Source organism: Arachis ipaensis, chromosome B6, assembly GCF_059453495.1.
Source record: "Arachis ipaensis isolate K30076 ecotype BB chromosome B6, ASM5945349v1, whole genome shotgun sequence".
Lineage (NCBI taxonomy): Eukaryota > Viridiplantae > Streptophyta > Magnoliopsida > Fabales > Fabaceae > Arachis > Arachis ipaensis.
In genome coordinates, this window is record NC_142441.1 from 72,393,117 (window position 1) to 72,410,418 (window position 17,302).

The 17,302-nt window shown below is 33.7% G+C and overlaps 1 protein-coding gene across 2 annotated transcripts; it reads right to left on the reverse strand.

Moving 5' to 3' along the window:
* Positions 1 to 7,905: 7,905 nt before the first annotated feature.
* LOC107605336 (monodehydroascorbate reductase 4, peroxisomal) lies at positions 7,906 to 12,788 on the reverse strand. 2 transcript variants are annotated; one of them, XM_016307190.3, is made up of 7 exons: positions 12,347 to 12,788; positions 11,495 to 11,546; positions 10,919 to 10,999; positions 10,213 to 10,331; positions 9,744 to 9,963; positions 9,459 to 9,577; positions 7,906 to 8,872 (listed from the first exon to the last, which is right to left on the reverse strand). In XM_016307190.3, exons 1-7 carry the CDS (start codon positions 12,464 to 12,466, stop codon positions 8,141 to 8,143), a joined length of 1,443 nt encoding a protein of 480 aa, XP_016162676.1. In that variant the 5' UTR covers positions 12,467 to 12,788; the 3' UTR covers positions 7,906 to 8,140. The 2 variants fall into 2 exon arrangements, with proteins under 2 accessions (XP_016162676.1, XP_020960631.1); XM_021104972.2 differs by having other exon boundaries at positions 11,870 to 12,582.
* Between the last annotated feature and the right edge of the window lie 4,514 nt (positions 12,789 to 17,302).

Consider the following 17,302-nt stretch of genomic DNA (forward strand, 5'->3'; position numbering starts at 1 on the left):
AACGTGAAATCTTTGAACCTGTAGTTCATACACCAGAAGCTGAAAATGTAAAACCTTTTAGATACAGATGGATATTTGTGAGAAAACGAAATGAGAAAAATGAAGTTGTACGCTACAAAGCTCGACTTGTGACGCAAGGTTTTTCACAAAGACCTGGTATAGATTATGAAGAAACATGTTCTCTTGGAGTAGATGCAATAACATTGTGTTATTTGTTCAATTTATCTGCATACCATAAGCTACATATGCATCTAATGGATGTAATGATAGCTTATATATACGGATCATTAGATTGTGATATCTATATGAAAATTTCTGAAGAACTAAAGATATCTAAACCATCCAATGAATATTCGTAGGATTTATACTCAATAAAATTTGGGTTAAGTATTGTTTTCATCCCTAAGGTCTGGGGTGAAAATCAAATTCGTCCCCGACCTTTTTTTGTTATTAAAATCATCCCAAACGTTACAAAACGTTATAAAATCGTCCATTTTTACTTCAATTTAATTTTTTTGACCAAATTACCCTTCACAATTAATAAAAATAATATTAAACAAAATAAAACAAAAAGTCAAAAACACCCCCCACACGGTATCCCACCCTCATCCTTGATCTCTTCCCTGTTTCCTCTTCCATCCCGTTCCTCTTACTATCTTCGAACTCCCCCCTCCCCAAATCTCAATTCTTCTTTTTTCTTTAGACAAAAACCAAATTCAGCAACAGCGACAAAAACCAAATTCAGCAACAGCAACAACAAATTCAATATTTTCAGCCAATTCAACAACAATAACAATTTCCTTACTAAAGCATGCATGTACATATAAGAGAAATTGTTGCAAGACTCCAGCCACAAATTCTTGCTGCTCTCCGGACAAGGCAATAAACATTACATATAAATGAAATTGAAAGAAAAGGTTTACCATGAAAGACAAGGCAAATCTAACTTTAATTCTACCTAAAATCAACAACAACAACATAGGCAAAGAAAAATTAAATAAAAAAAATGATATAAAAAAAAAAGAAGAGAGGAGGGATCTGTTGGTGGCGACCCACCTCTCATGGCAGACCCTCTCTCTGTCGTTCCCTTCTTTCTCTTCTCCTTCCAATTTTGCTTTCCTTTCCTTTCTTCCCATATCTATTGGCATCGCAGGCTGATTCCATTAGTAGCGACGGAAAGCGTTGGACGCGGACGGAGGAGGAAGAAGAGGAATGGTGGATGGTGAAGGAGATCCATGCGAAGATGAGGAATGGTGGATGGTGAAGGAGATCCATTAGTGGGCTTGATCTTCTCTGCACCGCATGGAAGTGAAGATGAAGAAGATGAAGAAGAAGAAGATGACGAAGAAGATGGGTTGTTACAACCTCGTCGGGAAAGATGGTGTCGAGCCATCGGCGGAGGGAGGAGGCATCGGAGAGGGGGGATTTGAAGAGATTAGGAGGAAGGGGATAGGGAGGGGGGATTTGAGATCAGGACGAGGGTAGGGTGTGGGGCGTGGGGTGGGTGGGGTGTTTTTTTTTATTTATTTTTTTAATATTATTTTTATTAATTATTGTTAAGGGTAATTTGGTAAAAAAATAAAATTGAGGTAGAAAATGACGATTTTATAACGTTTTGTAACGTTGGGGATGATTTTAATAACAAAAAAGGTCGGGGACGAATTTGATTTTCACCCCAGACCTTAAGGACGATTTCAGTACTTAACCCATAAAATTTCAAAGATCTTTATATGGTCTAAAGCAATATGGACGAATGTGGTATAATCGTCTTACTGAATATGTGGCCAAAAATAGATTTAAGAATGATGATATCTGCCCATGTGTTTTTATAAAAAAAATCTGCATCTGGATTCATTATAATGCTATGTATGTTGATGTTGTAAATATCATCAGAATCCCTGAATAGATTCCAACAATTATAAAAACTCTAAAAGAAGAGTTTGGAATGAAAGATATTGAAAAGAGTAAATTTTGTCTCATCCTGCAGATCGAGCATACAAAAAATAGGATCTTTAGTCATCAAACAACATACACAGAAAAGATCTTGAAAAGATTTTATATGGATAAGCACATCCATTAAGTACCCCAATGATCGTAAGGTCTTTGGATGTGAAAAAAGAACAATTCCATCATAAAGAAGAAAATGAAGATATCCTTGGTCTTGAAGTACCATATTTCAGTGCCATTGGGGCACTAATGTATCTTGTTAATAATACACGACCTGATATATCATTTGCTATGAATTTACTAGCAAGGTATAATTCCTCTCTAATTAGAAGACATTGGAATAGAATCAAACAAATCTTTCGATATCTTCATGGAATGATTGATATGTGATTGTTTTATCCATATGAATCCAAGTCACAACTAGTTGGCCATGCAGATGAAGGATACTTGTCTGATCCACACAAAAGAAGATCTTAAATAGGATACCTATTCACATATGGTAGTACAGCTATATCATGGAGGTCCAAAAAATAGATGATTGCAGCAACATCCTCTAATCATGCTGAAATACTAGCGATACATGAAGTTAGTCGCGAGTGTTTTTGGCTCAAGAGTTTAATCCAATATATTCTATCATCATGTGGACTGGCTGGTAGAAAAATAGCTCCAACTGTTCTGTTTGAAGATAATACAGCATGCATTGTTCAACTTAAGGGTGGATACATCAAAGGTGATAGAATAAAGTATATTTTATCTCAATTTTTTTTTCACTAATGACCTTGAAAATCAAGGAACAATTGATGTCCAACAGATTTGCTCAAGCAATAATCTGACAGATTTATTTACGAAGTCACTTCCAAAATCCTCATTTGAAAGATTGGTACATCGGATTGGGATACACCAATTTCGAGATATAAAATAATGTCGGCAAGAGGGGAAGACTGTATTCTTTTTTTCTTGGTAAGATTTTTCTCCTTTTTGAGTTTTTCTTGACAAGGTTTTTAATGAGGCAGTCCCCATCATAAATGATATTGTACTCTTTTTCTTCACTAAAGTTTTTTCATTAGATTTTTCTTTAGTAAGGTTTTAATGAGGCATAATCCTAAATGGACATCCAAAGGGGAGTATTATGATATGGATGTGAATGCCCATTCAATTAATGATCTGTGACTTTGATTCATATATGAGCGGCTGAATTTTCCTATGAAAGGAATTTTCAATCCTTCTTCTTAGAGCAAAACCTCTTTATAATTTCATCCTTCTTCTTCGATTCTCACCTCCATAAAGAAGAAGCATTGAACGGCGTCCTTTAGTACAGTCTGACGACGACATTGTTTTCGAGTTGAAGGTGACAGCTTCGCGAGAACGTTGGTCAAGCAAAGAGGGCACGCCATCGCCTTGTGTGAGAGGTAGGTTACCTGTTTTTCGTTATTTTTCGAAATTGATTGTGTCCTTATCTTCTCATTATCGGGTTTCTGTGATCATTGGAAACCTATTGTTGTTATTTGTAATGTTAGGGTTGATGCGTTTGCATCATTAGTGGTTTTTCTTATGTTTTCTTCGTATTTTCGTAGGTTTCATTACATAATCTGTCTTTAATCTCATTATTTTTAAATATCATTTGCCACTTAGTATTTTCAAAGTGTTTTTAAGTAAATACAAGATTAAAGAGGTGAAAATCAAGTAGCAAAGAGAGGATAATCAAAGAGCAAGCATGGTACGTAAGAATCCAAGCCATGTAAGTAAGCTGAGGCCAGGAGTGCCACACAGGGAGCAGGGCGTGCCATGCCCTGGAATCAAGAAGCAAGGGCATGCAATGCAGCAAGGAGGCCTGCCACGCCCTATCAAGAAGCAAAGCCCTGGAGCAAGGCTGGCCATGCTGGGAGCAGGGCATGCCACACCCTGGGAGAAGAAGCAGAGGCGTTACATGCCTGAAGCCGGGCATGCCACGCCCTATGAAGGGTGCCAGGACTAACGTGTAACGCATCAAGAAGGATGTACCATGCCCATGAAGAAACAAAGTTGGCGTGCCACATGAAGAATGGGCGTGCCACACTTGAAAAGAAATCCAAACCCCTGGGAACAACCAAGCAGTGGGCGTGCCACACCCTAGGCTCAGCCCACTAAGGGCGTGCCACGTTGCTGGTGAGCGTGCCACGCCTAACCCAAAACATTAGGCCCAGTTACACACTAGTCAACTTGCGTGCCACGCCAGCTATGACTTCTCCAAAGTCCAACCTCAAGGAATTAATTTTCATTTGAAGATTGAAGAAGATTTTGTTTTGATTAGAATTGGATTCAATTTAATTCTGTTTTGATTCTTTTATTTGAATTAGAAGCTATCTCAATTATTCTGATTAAGATAGGATTTAGTTTTTGAATTTAAATTAGAGAAAACCTAAGTATAAATAAGTGAATTACATTCACAGCTAACACCTGGTTCCTTCGTCTTAGTTTTATTGTTAATTTTGCATCCACCATGAGCAATTAATTCCTCTACAAAGGGTTAAGAACTCTGTTTATGTCTCCATGAATTATTAACCTAAGTTTTCTTCTATTTTAAAGTATTGCATTGATATGTTTTATAATTGAGTGTTTCATTCTTCATCCCTAAAGGATTAGTAGTGTCGATAGGCATACTAATCCCGTTTTGAATTTGTTTGTTACTTCGACAGAACTAATATTCGAATTATGATTGAATACTCTTTCACATGACTTTTTGAATCGACTAAACATAGTGGTTTTTAAAGTGTGCAGCACCATACATGATTTGTCAATTACCCTAATTTTGAATACGTGACATATAATTTAGATTAAGACAATTTTTGAAAAGTGTGTTTTCTCATAAGATTCAATGTGAAGAACTTATCGATACAATGTAAATCCCGTCAAGGGACAAGAATTGTAGGAAAAAACTAGTTCACCTGCACCTGTTCCACCACCAATAAAACCCAAACTAGAAAGACCAACAATAAAGAGAAGAAAGGACAAGGATGAAGGACCCACTATCATAAGAACAAAGATAAAAAGAAAGTATAATCCAATTAAGTGCATGTACTGTAGAGAGGTGGGTCACAACAAGAGAACTTGCAAAAAGAAAATGCAAGAGGATGCTTAAAAAAAGGCAAAGCTAATGCAATTGCAGCTTACAGTTGTGCCACCACCAAGTGGTGCTCCTACCCCTGGTGCAGATGGTGCTCCTGTCCTTGGTGTAGATGGTGTAGCTGACACTCATCCTATTTAGACACTCCTTCTAATCCCAACAGCCAACACAGAAGAATGGACTGAAATTTCTATTAGTCAGGATGCTCAACTTCCACTAACACAACAATCACATAACTCAACCAATGATTGTCAAGTTGTCTTGTTGTATTCAGTTTCAATATCAATCTGTTGAATCTATTGAATATAACCCTACGTTGTTGAATATGAATATGTTTGTTTGTTTTAATGATGAATATTGTTTGATGCAGGCTAAAGTTAGGGATAGGCCTTTAAAACTCCATGTCATCAAGGCCAAAGCAAGAGGAAATGCCTCTTCAAAGCCTGTTGCTCCGACACCAATTACTGTATCTGTTGAAACCATCAAGAGTAGTAGCTCTGCAATGGCCAAGAAGGTTGCTAGCTTGATGACATTTGTTCCAATTCCGAAGTTCAAACCTCCCAAGAAAAAAAACAAAGCATGACTTGAAGATTTGAAGACATAATGTATAGAGCTTAGTATTTGCTATTTTGTAAGGACCAAAAGTTGCCATTTATAAACAATGTAGTAGCCGTGGTTTATTTGATAGTCTTACTTTTTATATGACCCTTTAGGTAATGGTAGCCTTTATAGAAGTACATACGGATGTTAGTCTTTTGGAGCATACTACTTTAAAGAGGATGATACTACTTTATGTTATTATCATCTTAAAACAATGTTGTTATTTCTATTTGAAACAATGGTAACTGGCAAACTATTGATTATGTTATGCTAATACTATTTCACTTCATGTTATGTGTTATTTTTGTGATCTGCTGAAATTATGGTATGGTCAAAAAAATGGTGGATGTTGAAGCTTTTGTATTACTAAATTAAGATGAACATGGTATATTAACATGTTTTTTGAAAGTTTCTTCATATACCATAAGACCCTACATTTGACAAAGTTCACAACATCCACAATTTGACCATTAATGCTTCACTTGGAACTAAATAACATACACATAATCACAATGATAACTATTAATCCAAAATACAGTTGCATCCTAAGTGCTCTAACTTCATCTTCCAAACTCATCATTTTCCATGATATGTTATGTTTTCAATCAACAAGATCACTCTTCACTTCTACATCAATTTCACCATTTTCCTTTGTACCATTTAATCCTTCATCCTCATTATTCTCAACCCACCTAAAGTAATTACAGTGGCTGTCCTTCTGCAAAAAATTAAGTTACAAAAATTTCAAAAACCCCATAGATAATCAAGAGGTTGAAGAAGACTATATTTATAACTCACCCAACATCTTGAACAAACATAGAACAATTTATCTGGATTCTCTATTGTCCCAGATTTCTTGATCATTGTCTTCAACCCACAAAAGCAGATTTGGTCCATGTTCTTCCTCCTTATCCGCAGTGAAGAGCTAGAACCATTGCTACCGTGTGACTGCGACAGTGACCGACTGCGCCCTCCAGTTATACTACCCATAATCCAGTTCAACAACAATTTTGGCCTCTGCAAAATTAATTTGTTGCTGCAACAATAATGGAATTTAAGGAGAAAAAGGGATTAGGTTGACATACTTCTTTAAATATATTTTGTCATCAATCATTGTACAATAATTTGTATTGCTGACATGTCACACTAATAGCTATATAAATAAAATTTAACGTCGTTAGTAACAGAATGGACGGAGAGTAAACGGAAGGACTAACATGATTAATTTTATATCTTTTGATGACGATTTTGATTAATTTAATCTTTCGAAAACTAATTTAAAAATCGCATAATCTTTCAAGAATTAATTTAACTATCTACTCTATTAAATAATTGAACGAAGATAAACACATGGTCAGTCATTTGAATGAGCAAGTTAATTCTTCATACATTATAATACACAGCTTTAAAATTAAATGTATTTCAATACATTTGCTAGATAGGAAAATAAAATTCATATACATGTTAATCTTTTTTCAAGTTTCTTATTTCCGCAATGTAGATTGGAATTATAGTTGCATAGTTAAATAGAAACTTTATTCATAAAATGTAGTAGCGCATAGAAATGCATTATTTATGATATAACAATTTTTTTTTTTCACGATATTTTATTGTTTGGCAGATTAAAAATTAATTTGTTGCAGATCTGAGCTCTGTTATTGACTAATAAATTGCTGCATATATAATATAAAATTTAAATTCACGATACTTGTTTAAGCGACGAGTGAATTGACTACGAGAGACGTTATACTAGATGTGATATATGTTTAGAGTGAGATGTTTTCTTGTTATTATATAAATTTTTTATTAAATTAGTAACATATTTTATAATTTTGATGTTTCAGGTTAAGTAATAAATATACGCTTCTAAAGTCTTGTACATTTCTGATTTGCAATAAATGATTTTTCAGAAGGTGTCCATAGAATGCTAAAAGAAATATTCGTTAATCCATGATCAATATCGTTTATGGTTAAAACTAATACGTTATCTAATTAATTTTGAGTTTCAATTTCTTTTTTTATTAATAAAATATCCTTAGCAAATATTTTCACAGTTTGTTTTTCACAAATCTGAAAATTCCATCTCTAATTATAAAATATGAATATGTTTGAAAGTTGAAACATATTCACAAATAATAAATTAAAAAATTTATAAGATTATATTTTTCATTTGTTGATCATCAAAAATTCAGTCTAGAAATATAGGACCAACACCAACTCCTAAGCAATAGATCATAGAAAAGAAAACACATGGATTTGATCTCTTACAAGAATATCTTCCGAAGAAGGATGGCCATTTATATTTTGCTTTCTTGGTTGTTTTGGTACAACAATAACACCGTATGCACAATGGAACTGAACAACTCTAGTCCAGTAATTCGGATACAATTACGTATGTCAAAATATCCTAAGCCTATCAATGTTACAGCTTACGAATCTGTATATAGTATATGTTGACACCCTTGAACTAATAATCTTCTCCAGAAAGGTTCACCATCTGCGGCGCTTTTTCCCATAGTAATATGCAAATGCAGCCACTGATGCAGCAAGAATAACCCCAGCCGTAGCGTGCCAAGCATATAACGGTTTCTCCAAAACTAGGTCTGTGGAGGAGGTCACCTGAATCTGTGGTGGTGACAACAACTGTTTTTGACTAACAGTAACTGCAAATGTTAAACCCTGCCTCTCCAACTCGGTTAAGTCTTCAATAGCTGGCCTAAACCTAGTGGCCTTAGCTACAGCTTCGTACTCTTCTTTAGTCCCACCCTCAAGGAATGCCCCAACAAGGTGGCCCTTGTTTACCCAGTATGCTCCGAATGTACTACCGGAAAAATCTCCGAAATAGACGACTTCTCCAATGTTGTCCCCATAAAATTGCCAAGACAATGTGAAGACTCTTGAGTAGAAAAAGGGAAGGTAATCAAATTCCTCTGTTTTACCAGGTTCCATAATAGCAGCAACAACATATCTTGCGGATTGCCGTGCTGAATCCACATGCTCAAGTCTACGAGTCTCCCCAAATGCTTTGACTGGAAATGCCGCGACATCTCCAATTGCGTAGACCGAGCTGTTGCTTGACTGCAGCTTTCCGTTTACTTTGATTCCACCTTTCTCTAAAGTAAGTTGACCTTCAAACAGACCGGTATTTGGACGTATTCCAATTCCCACTACAACCATGTCAACAGATATCTTCCTTCCATCTCTAAGATTCACTGCTGTAACCTGTAAAAAGTTAGTTAGTTAGTTATGGTTCGACTTGAACAGATGCCCCATGCAACCATGCACAATTTTGGAGTGATTCTTCTAATAATTTTCTAGGATCTAGGATATGGTTATGGTTAATTTGTTTACATTCAAAATAATAAACAAGAAGCTTACCATATATCAACACAGCAAATATTAAAAAATTGGAGAAAGTTTACCAGCAAAAAACACCAATTTTACTCAGCTTCAATTAGAGGAAGTTTTGACGCAACCAAACCTCACATATATCTTTTTTCTTTACAGTTTCAGTCTTCCATGTCACTGAAAACCTTCTGGTATCACAAACAAAAACTACAGATGTGCTACTTAGATCAAACAGCACAACTCGTTCTATCAAAAGCCAAATCTTTGTGAAGTCCATTTAGGTCGAAGAGTTTCTTTTTGTTTTCTCATAATCTTTCCTTTGGTCTTCCTATATCTATATAAATTGAATAGTGATATCCGCCAACTTATCAAATCTTCTTACTGGGCATCTTCTGAAAACTTTGTTAAATGATAAAACCATTTTATGCATGGTGAATTCCACAGATATATTTTTAAATACCTTTCCATCAGAGTCAAAATCAAATGATGACAGAACAGTTCCCTTAACGAAATTTACTCCTCTTGATTTATAATATTCTTCATAGTAGCTTGCAATCTTTGGTGTAAATAAACGAGCCACTGTAAACAAAACAGGTTTAAAAAGAATATCAGTTTTTGAAGTTATGTTTTCATTCACAAGGGTGAAAAACAAGCATCCTCTTTATTCAGTGTAACACATGCAAATTAACATAACTCTTTTAACATATTTTTTAGTTAACAGACATTCAAGTTTTAAAGTACTTACTGCAATGTGCTTCAGGGAAGACCATGGTTACGTTAATTTTATTGATCACTAAAGATGCTGCACACTCCATGCCTATGTATCCACCACCAATGACAACAGCATTCCCACCAGGAGAAGATTGCACAGCATTGACAAGCCTATTTGCATCTGCTATATTACGTAAATAGCAGACATTTTGCGCATCAGATCCACTCACACCGAATTCTTCCAGCTTCAAAGCCTAAATTCAAATTGCAAATATGTTAACAAAAATATTTCTGTAAAGAGAGAAAAGATTCTATTTGCTTCAACAGATTGGAGAATTTATCTTCAAATTTTTCTAACATTGGCATTTAGCAAGTTCACGGAGAGGACAAGTCGAAATGGTGGATAAGAAAATATGGTGCACAAATTCAAGATTAGCATGCATACTCCAAGAAAAAAAAATATTTTAAGTAGGAAATTCCCAATGGAAAATCTGTTTTAATACCCGAGCACCAGTTGCAACAATAAGAATCTTGTAACTTATGGTCTCCCCGGTTGTTGTTAATAGTGTCTTCCGCTTCACATCAGCAGACTTAACACCGGTTCCAAGTACTAATTCAATTCCTGAAAAAGGAAAGAATTAGATATTCAGGAAAGGAAACTTCTTAAACAAAAATATAGCATCGCATGATGACTGTTCTTTTCAGTAACAACAATCATTTACTGAGGAAAATACTTAGATAATTAAGACAGAAAATAACAACTATCATTTACTGAGTCAAAGATTTAGATAATTATTTAAGAGAATACAAATTTATCCCCATATATTCTCATCAACTAGGTTTATATTGTAGGTGCAACAACCTGAACAAACTCTCACAAACAAAATAGGAAAATGAACTGATATCACATGAGCCACACATAATGTTCAGAAAAGTGAAATTTAGCTTCCAAGAATATAACAACTGTCTAACATGGGTTCACTACAGGTGTCAACCACCCTAAAGGTTGCATGAGAAGATGATCAACCAAGGCAAAAAAAAATTATAGCATCAACTACCAGATTGGATCAATGTTAAACAAGACAAAACAAATGCCAGACAAGGAAAGCATTCAATACATACTATTTCAAAGGAGAAATAGGAAGTAGATTGCAAAATTACTACATGAAGGCAAAATAATCCATGTCGTGACATGAAATATATAATTACCATTTTCTTTATACCATTTTGGAGTTAGCCGTTCTTCGTTTGCACCAACACAAGTATGAAAAGATGGAAGCCGAGCAGGAGCTGTAAGTTAAAACACTATTTCAGCAACCGATCATTGCAAAAAGCCAAAAAGTTAACAGACAAAGTAAAGGAAAATACAAGACAAAGAAACGCAATGCAGAAATATGTAGCATCATCCATCTCAAAAATGAAGAATTCAAATTTCCTAAAGCATATATTGTCCTAACTTCAAATTCAATCAAGTTTACCTGCATAAATCCATTTTACATATTTTGGAAAATGCATTGATGGCACATTGTTAATCACACAAGGAGTCAAAACTAAAAGGTACAGTTATTGTTCCCTAAAAGTAAACAAAAACAGTCAAGAGACTGTGATAAAGCTTATATATTAGCCTCCTCATTACAGATAAAAAAAATTCATTTGTATTAAATCATATAAGTTTGCTGTGATATTTTTAACATAATTTTGTAGATTCAAAGGTTCAGACATATATTGTCTTGATATTGCTCTTAAAGAAATTCACAAGGAGGTTTGTATCGTGAGACTATTTACCTTCCGGAAGCAAAAATCCTTTGCTTAGTGCAGGTCTCTCATAAGGAGCAACCTGAAATAATAGGCCTTTCAGAATATTTACATATTTAGAAATGAAGGCTCACATATACTCATTACTACTTCTAAGAAAAAATGCAAGCAAATATTAATCAACAATTTCCTTACTGAATTCTGAATAAATATCAATCCAGAGGACCATCCACAAATAAACAAATAGCTATTAATACATCATTAAGAGCAATAATCCCAGCAGAAGAATATCACACTTGAGTAAACCACCAAAACATTATTGGAAAGATTACAAAAAATGGATCCAAAAGAGCTGGATCCCCTGTGTACCCCCAAAATTATGTAAGTTTGACGAAATTCTCCAACCTGAGTCAATCCAAGACAGCTGATAAGAAGTATGTATGATATCCCACCCATAAACATTTTGTCAAACTTCGATATTCTTTCGAGAGCCATGAGGAATTTTCATTCTTTCCAGGTCTATTTTGTTAGCGCCAAATCTTTAAGGTACTGATGGTTTACTCCATTCACTTCAACGAAATTACTCATAGCCGGAGGAATTACACAATCAACATGTGAGAACCAAAACCAAAGAAATTAAAGACCACAACATTTAATGGTAAAGCAATAGCAGAATGCATTCCAAGTTTACGCAACACCAAAATAAATAAATTAAATAAATAAAATATTCCATATCCACAATAGATACAAACCTAACCAAATCCATCCAGTGTGAAAGGAAACTTATAAAACGCAAAATCCATCGAAAACAATAATAATGATGATGATGACGATGATTATAATAACGAAACCATAAAAGAAGAGAAAAATTGTTAATCTCACGGGTTCGTCAGAAATAATGCAGAGTTCGCCATGAGAGACTCCTTTTTTGACGAATTCAAGAGCAGCATAGCCAGCACCCACGCCTCCGCCAAGAATCACGTAAACGAAGGCTCTTCCCATGTTCGGTTCGGTTCCCACACCGAGACTCTTGCTTCTTCTTCTTATTCTTCTTCACATATAATTATTTGAATAAATACAAATCTCTTTATCTGTATATCTATCTTGAATTCAAAGGTGCTGAATTTTTTTGGGAGCGCTTTCTTTGAAGACACTCCCAAGTCCCAACAAAACTTTTGGAAGATCTCTTTCTCTCTATTGTCTTAACACATTTGCGATATGGTGGGGGCCTCTGGATGAAGATGACAATGACAATGACAATGACAACGACGATGAGTGACAATGGGAACTGTATTTACTGTAATACCCTCACTGCCACTCTTCTGCAGCTTGGCGCAGCAGATGCCTTTGGATATGCAGAATCCTGGCCGTACATATCGTCTTTTGCGTGACTCAGGGGGGCATTTTTGGTTTAGGGAATTTAGAGCAACTGGCAAATTCTAATTGGAATCTCATTTCCATTGGAAAAAATCAATATATTCTATTATTTATTTATTATGTAATATTTATTAAATGAACCATATTTTGTAAAATAATTTATTACATTCTTTACTTTATAATTCTAAACAAAAATAATGCGAAATAGATAACAACCATAACTTCTCGGTCCATTATAACAAATAGCGAGAAATAATTATTGATAAGCATAGTAAATTTGTCATAGAAAAATAAGTTAAAAATTATTAGACAAATTATAACATAGTTGTTTTCATTAAAAGTACGGTTATGGATCTAAAATTATATATAAATAAATATAATTTTTTAGAACTTTTAGAAATTATTTTTTTTTATTTTATATAGGTAATAATTTTAAAGTTAATTGTGATGTTAATTTGTTTACTGATTTCAATTTGACTTAATTTAGTTGTTTTATTAAAAATTCTAAGGGAGTTAGATTGCGAATTGTTTTTATAGTTCTCTTTCTTAGTCTATCATTTGATATGAGTTTTTTACAGTTTGAAATGGCCTTATTTTAACTTGAGATTTCGAATTGAGAGACATAATGTTTAAAACGAATTGTTTGTCTTCATCTTTTACATAACTCTCCTGATGGATATAAATTTAAATTTGGTGATTTAGTTAACAAGATTCACAAGTTGTTATTAAGATCCTGGTGCATGTAATTTGATTGGATATATAGTGAAGCAAATAAAATTGTGAATTGAATGGCTAAATATGAAGTTAGAAATAATTCCAATAATATTATTTGGTCTGAGTCTTATAAAGTTATGTCTGATTTAAAATATGTATTTTGCTTTGTATTATTTTTTTTTTGTTTAGACACACAAAAATAGTAAAATTGTCATATTTATTCTACTAAATCTTATTTTAACTGTTAATAGATTCAACTATCACAAATTAAAATATTCATTTTTTTTTTTGGGAGCAAGAGTATCTTCACCTAGTTAAAGTGATAATATCACATTATCCATATTATCATCTCAAGTTGAAAGTTTACTAAAATTTTGTGTATAAGTATTTTTTTCATCTTTAACATTTATATTAATAATATAATATCTCATTCATTTTAAAATAATTGTTATTTTTACTTTTTTGTTAATATTTTAAAATAGAGGAATTACATGTTTGTATTATATTTTCAAGTATTTTCTTCTCTCAAATCATATTGGGTTTTATATAATCTCAAAGTGAGATTATTGTTCAACATCACTTTATTATTCTTATTATTGTTAAGTGAATTTTTACTTATTTCTATAATAATCTGAATTCTAATAAGTTATTATTTACTTAAAAATTAGGGTTAAGTATTAAAATCGTTCCTAAGGTTTGGGGTCAAAATTAAAATCGTCCCCGACCTTTTTTTGTTATTAAAATCATCCTCAACGTTTAAAAACACTTTAAAATCATCATTTTTACCAATTTTTTTTATTACCAAACTACCTCTCATTAAAAAATTATAAAATAAAATAAATATAATTATAAAATAAAATAAATATAAAATAAATAAAAAAGAAAGTAAAGAAAGGGATAGACAGAGAAGGGGGTGGGGAGAGAAAGAAAGGGGGGAGAAAAAGGGGGAGGGAAGGGGACTGCCACACCACCGCACCGCCGCCCGCCGCCTTGCCGCCCTGCCGCACCGCGCCACCACCTTCTTCTTCTTCTTCTTCTCTCCTTGCCGCCGCCGCCGCTCTTCGCTGCCGCCACCGCTCTGCTCCTCGGGGAAAGGGGGAAGGGAACGCGAAGGGAGAAGAGGGGGGAGGGGGTTTCGGGAAGAAGAGGGGGAAGGGGAACTCTCTTCGCCGCCGCCACCGGTCTTCATTACCGCCGCCGCTCTGCTCCTCGGGGAAAGGGGGAAGGGAACGCGAAGGGAGAAGAGGGGGAGGGGGGCTTTTGGGAAGAAGAGGGGAAGGGGAAGGGTCCTCGCCGCCGCCACCGGTCTTCACGGACGCCGCCGCTCTTCGCTGCCGCTGCCACCGCCGTTCCTCGCCGGTTTTTTGTTTCTGGTTTCTTGTGGTTTCTGGTTTATGGTTTTTTGTGGTTTCTTGTGGTTTCTTCTTGTTGTGGTTTCTTCTGGTTTCTAGTTTCTTGTTCATCTTGTACTTCTTTTTTAAATTTTTTAATTTATATTGTTGCTAATTTGGGATCTGAAATTATAGTTGATGATTGCTGAATTGTTTAATTTAAAATTTTTGTTGATTTGATTTTGATTATTGCTGTTGGTGTTGCTGGATTGTTGGTGGTTATGGTGTAGCGATGGTGATGGTGATGATAATGCAGAGGGTTGATGATAATACAGAGGATGATTGCTGAATTGTTTAATTTGAAATTTTTGTTGATTTGATTTTGATTGTTGCTGTTGGTGATGCTGGATTGTTGGTGATTATGGTGTAGCGATGGTGATGGTGATGATAATGCAGAGGGTTGATGATAATACAGAGGGTAGTGGTGAAGGAGAGAGACTTTTTAATTTTTGTTTAAGAGCAAAATTGTCCGAAAAATTTTATTTATGGACAAAAGGACGATTTTATAACATTTTGTAACGTTAGGGATGATTTTAATAACAAAAAAAGGTCGGGGACAATTTTGATTTTCACCCCAGACCTTAGGGACGATTTCAGTACTTAACCCTTTATTACTAGAAAGAGTTCATGAAAAGATATTTATTAGTTATAATTTAAAAAATAATATATAATGAATAAGAGAATTATTGATTTATTTATGGAGGTTGATGGTAGAAGAAGAATTCAATTTTGAGAGGATATTTGGCTACTTTGTGATTCATTAAAAGATTGATTTTCAAAATTCTTCTTAGTTTCAAACCAAAGAAAATCTGTCATAGAGAATTATAGATTTTAAGATGGGGTTAGAGTGGATTTGGAAATTCTAATGGAGGCGAAAGTTTTTTCAATAGGATTTAGAACTTATGAATCAATTACATAATACTTTAATGCTAGTTAAGCTAGTAAATGACAGAGATGATAGAGTTGCGTGAAAGTTTCATAGACAAAGTGTATTTTTTACTAACTCATTTGTGCAGGTATTGCAAGCAGAAACGTTTCTAGAGGGCATAACAAGTTACAATTTCATTAGGACTATTTAAAAAGGATTAGTACCATCAAAAGTGGAATTGTTTGGTTGATTTATTTTGATATACAGTGTGAATACAAAAAAAAAAGATTGAGTTGGTTCGTAATTGTTAATTAGAAAAATAATGCATGTGTATTATATAACAATGATGCTGAATATATTCACCACATGTTTTTTGGCTACGAATTTACTTAACATGTGTAGTATGCATGGATATCGGGTTTTGGCAGACAATAATCTTTTTTGAAAATATTGAAAGAATATTTTTAAAGTTAGATAAAAATATCAAATAGAAAGAAAGAGTGCAAGAAGAGATTAATGTGTTTTTTTACGATTATCTAAAACATTTGGGTGAAAAAGAATAAAAGAATATTCTAAAATGAAAAAAATATATTCAGAAAATTATCAATAAGTTATTTTTTAGCTATAAAGAGTGAAGAGGTATAGATTTTTTTATTGTTGATAACAAGGTTGGAGATGATAATAAAATATAACTTAGTATTGATACGTGCTTTGATTATTTGGTTGTTGTTTTATGTGTTTATTTTGTTTTTTCGTTTTAATTTATTGTGTTGAGGTCATTTGTTTCAAAAAATATATATACTACCTCAAAAAATAATACCTTAATATATAGTTGTTGTGATAAGAATAACAGATGGATGCCTATTTATGATACGGACAGCTGAAATTTTTAAGAGAGAAAGTTGAGTTTATTATGTAGACCAACTTTAATGAAAGTTGAATTTGTGAAGCTATAAATAAGGCTTCATAACCTTACGTACAGAACACAAGCAAGTAATAATAAAATCACTTCTCTCTTTATGTTACAATCAAATACCCTTCTCTTTATATATCTACTACAATTCTTTCTCTTCTTTTATTTTATAAGTATTTTAAATTCTATTTTCTATTACTCTTTACATATAATATTAATAGCAATATTAATCATCTTTATTATATTGAGATTGTAACAATAAACAAATGCGATTCTCTCTCTCTTTATTTTTAATACTTCTTTCTATCTTTGTATATATATACACATTACAACATATAATATTATTATATATATATAAATTATTATTGAGCTAATTATTTTAATACTAGAGTCTTCTATTTATACATCTCTATTATATATATCTTTTATTTCACAACACGTTATCAGCACGAGACTCTGATCAAATTTTGAGGAAGACTCAGGTAACAAATTTTCATTATGTCGAAACTCTCTCATCTTGAATTCAATACTCTTGATATATCTGTAAACAATTATTTATCATGGATACTAGATGC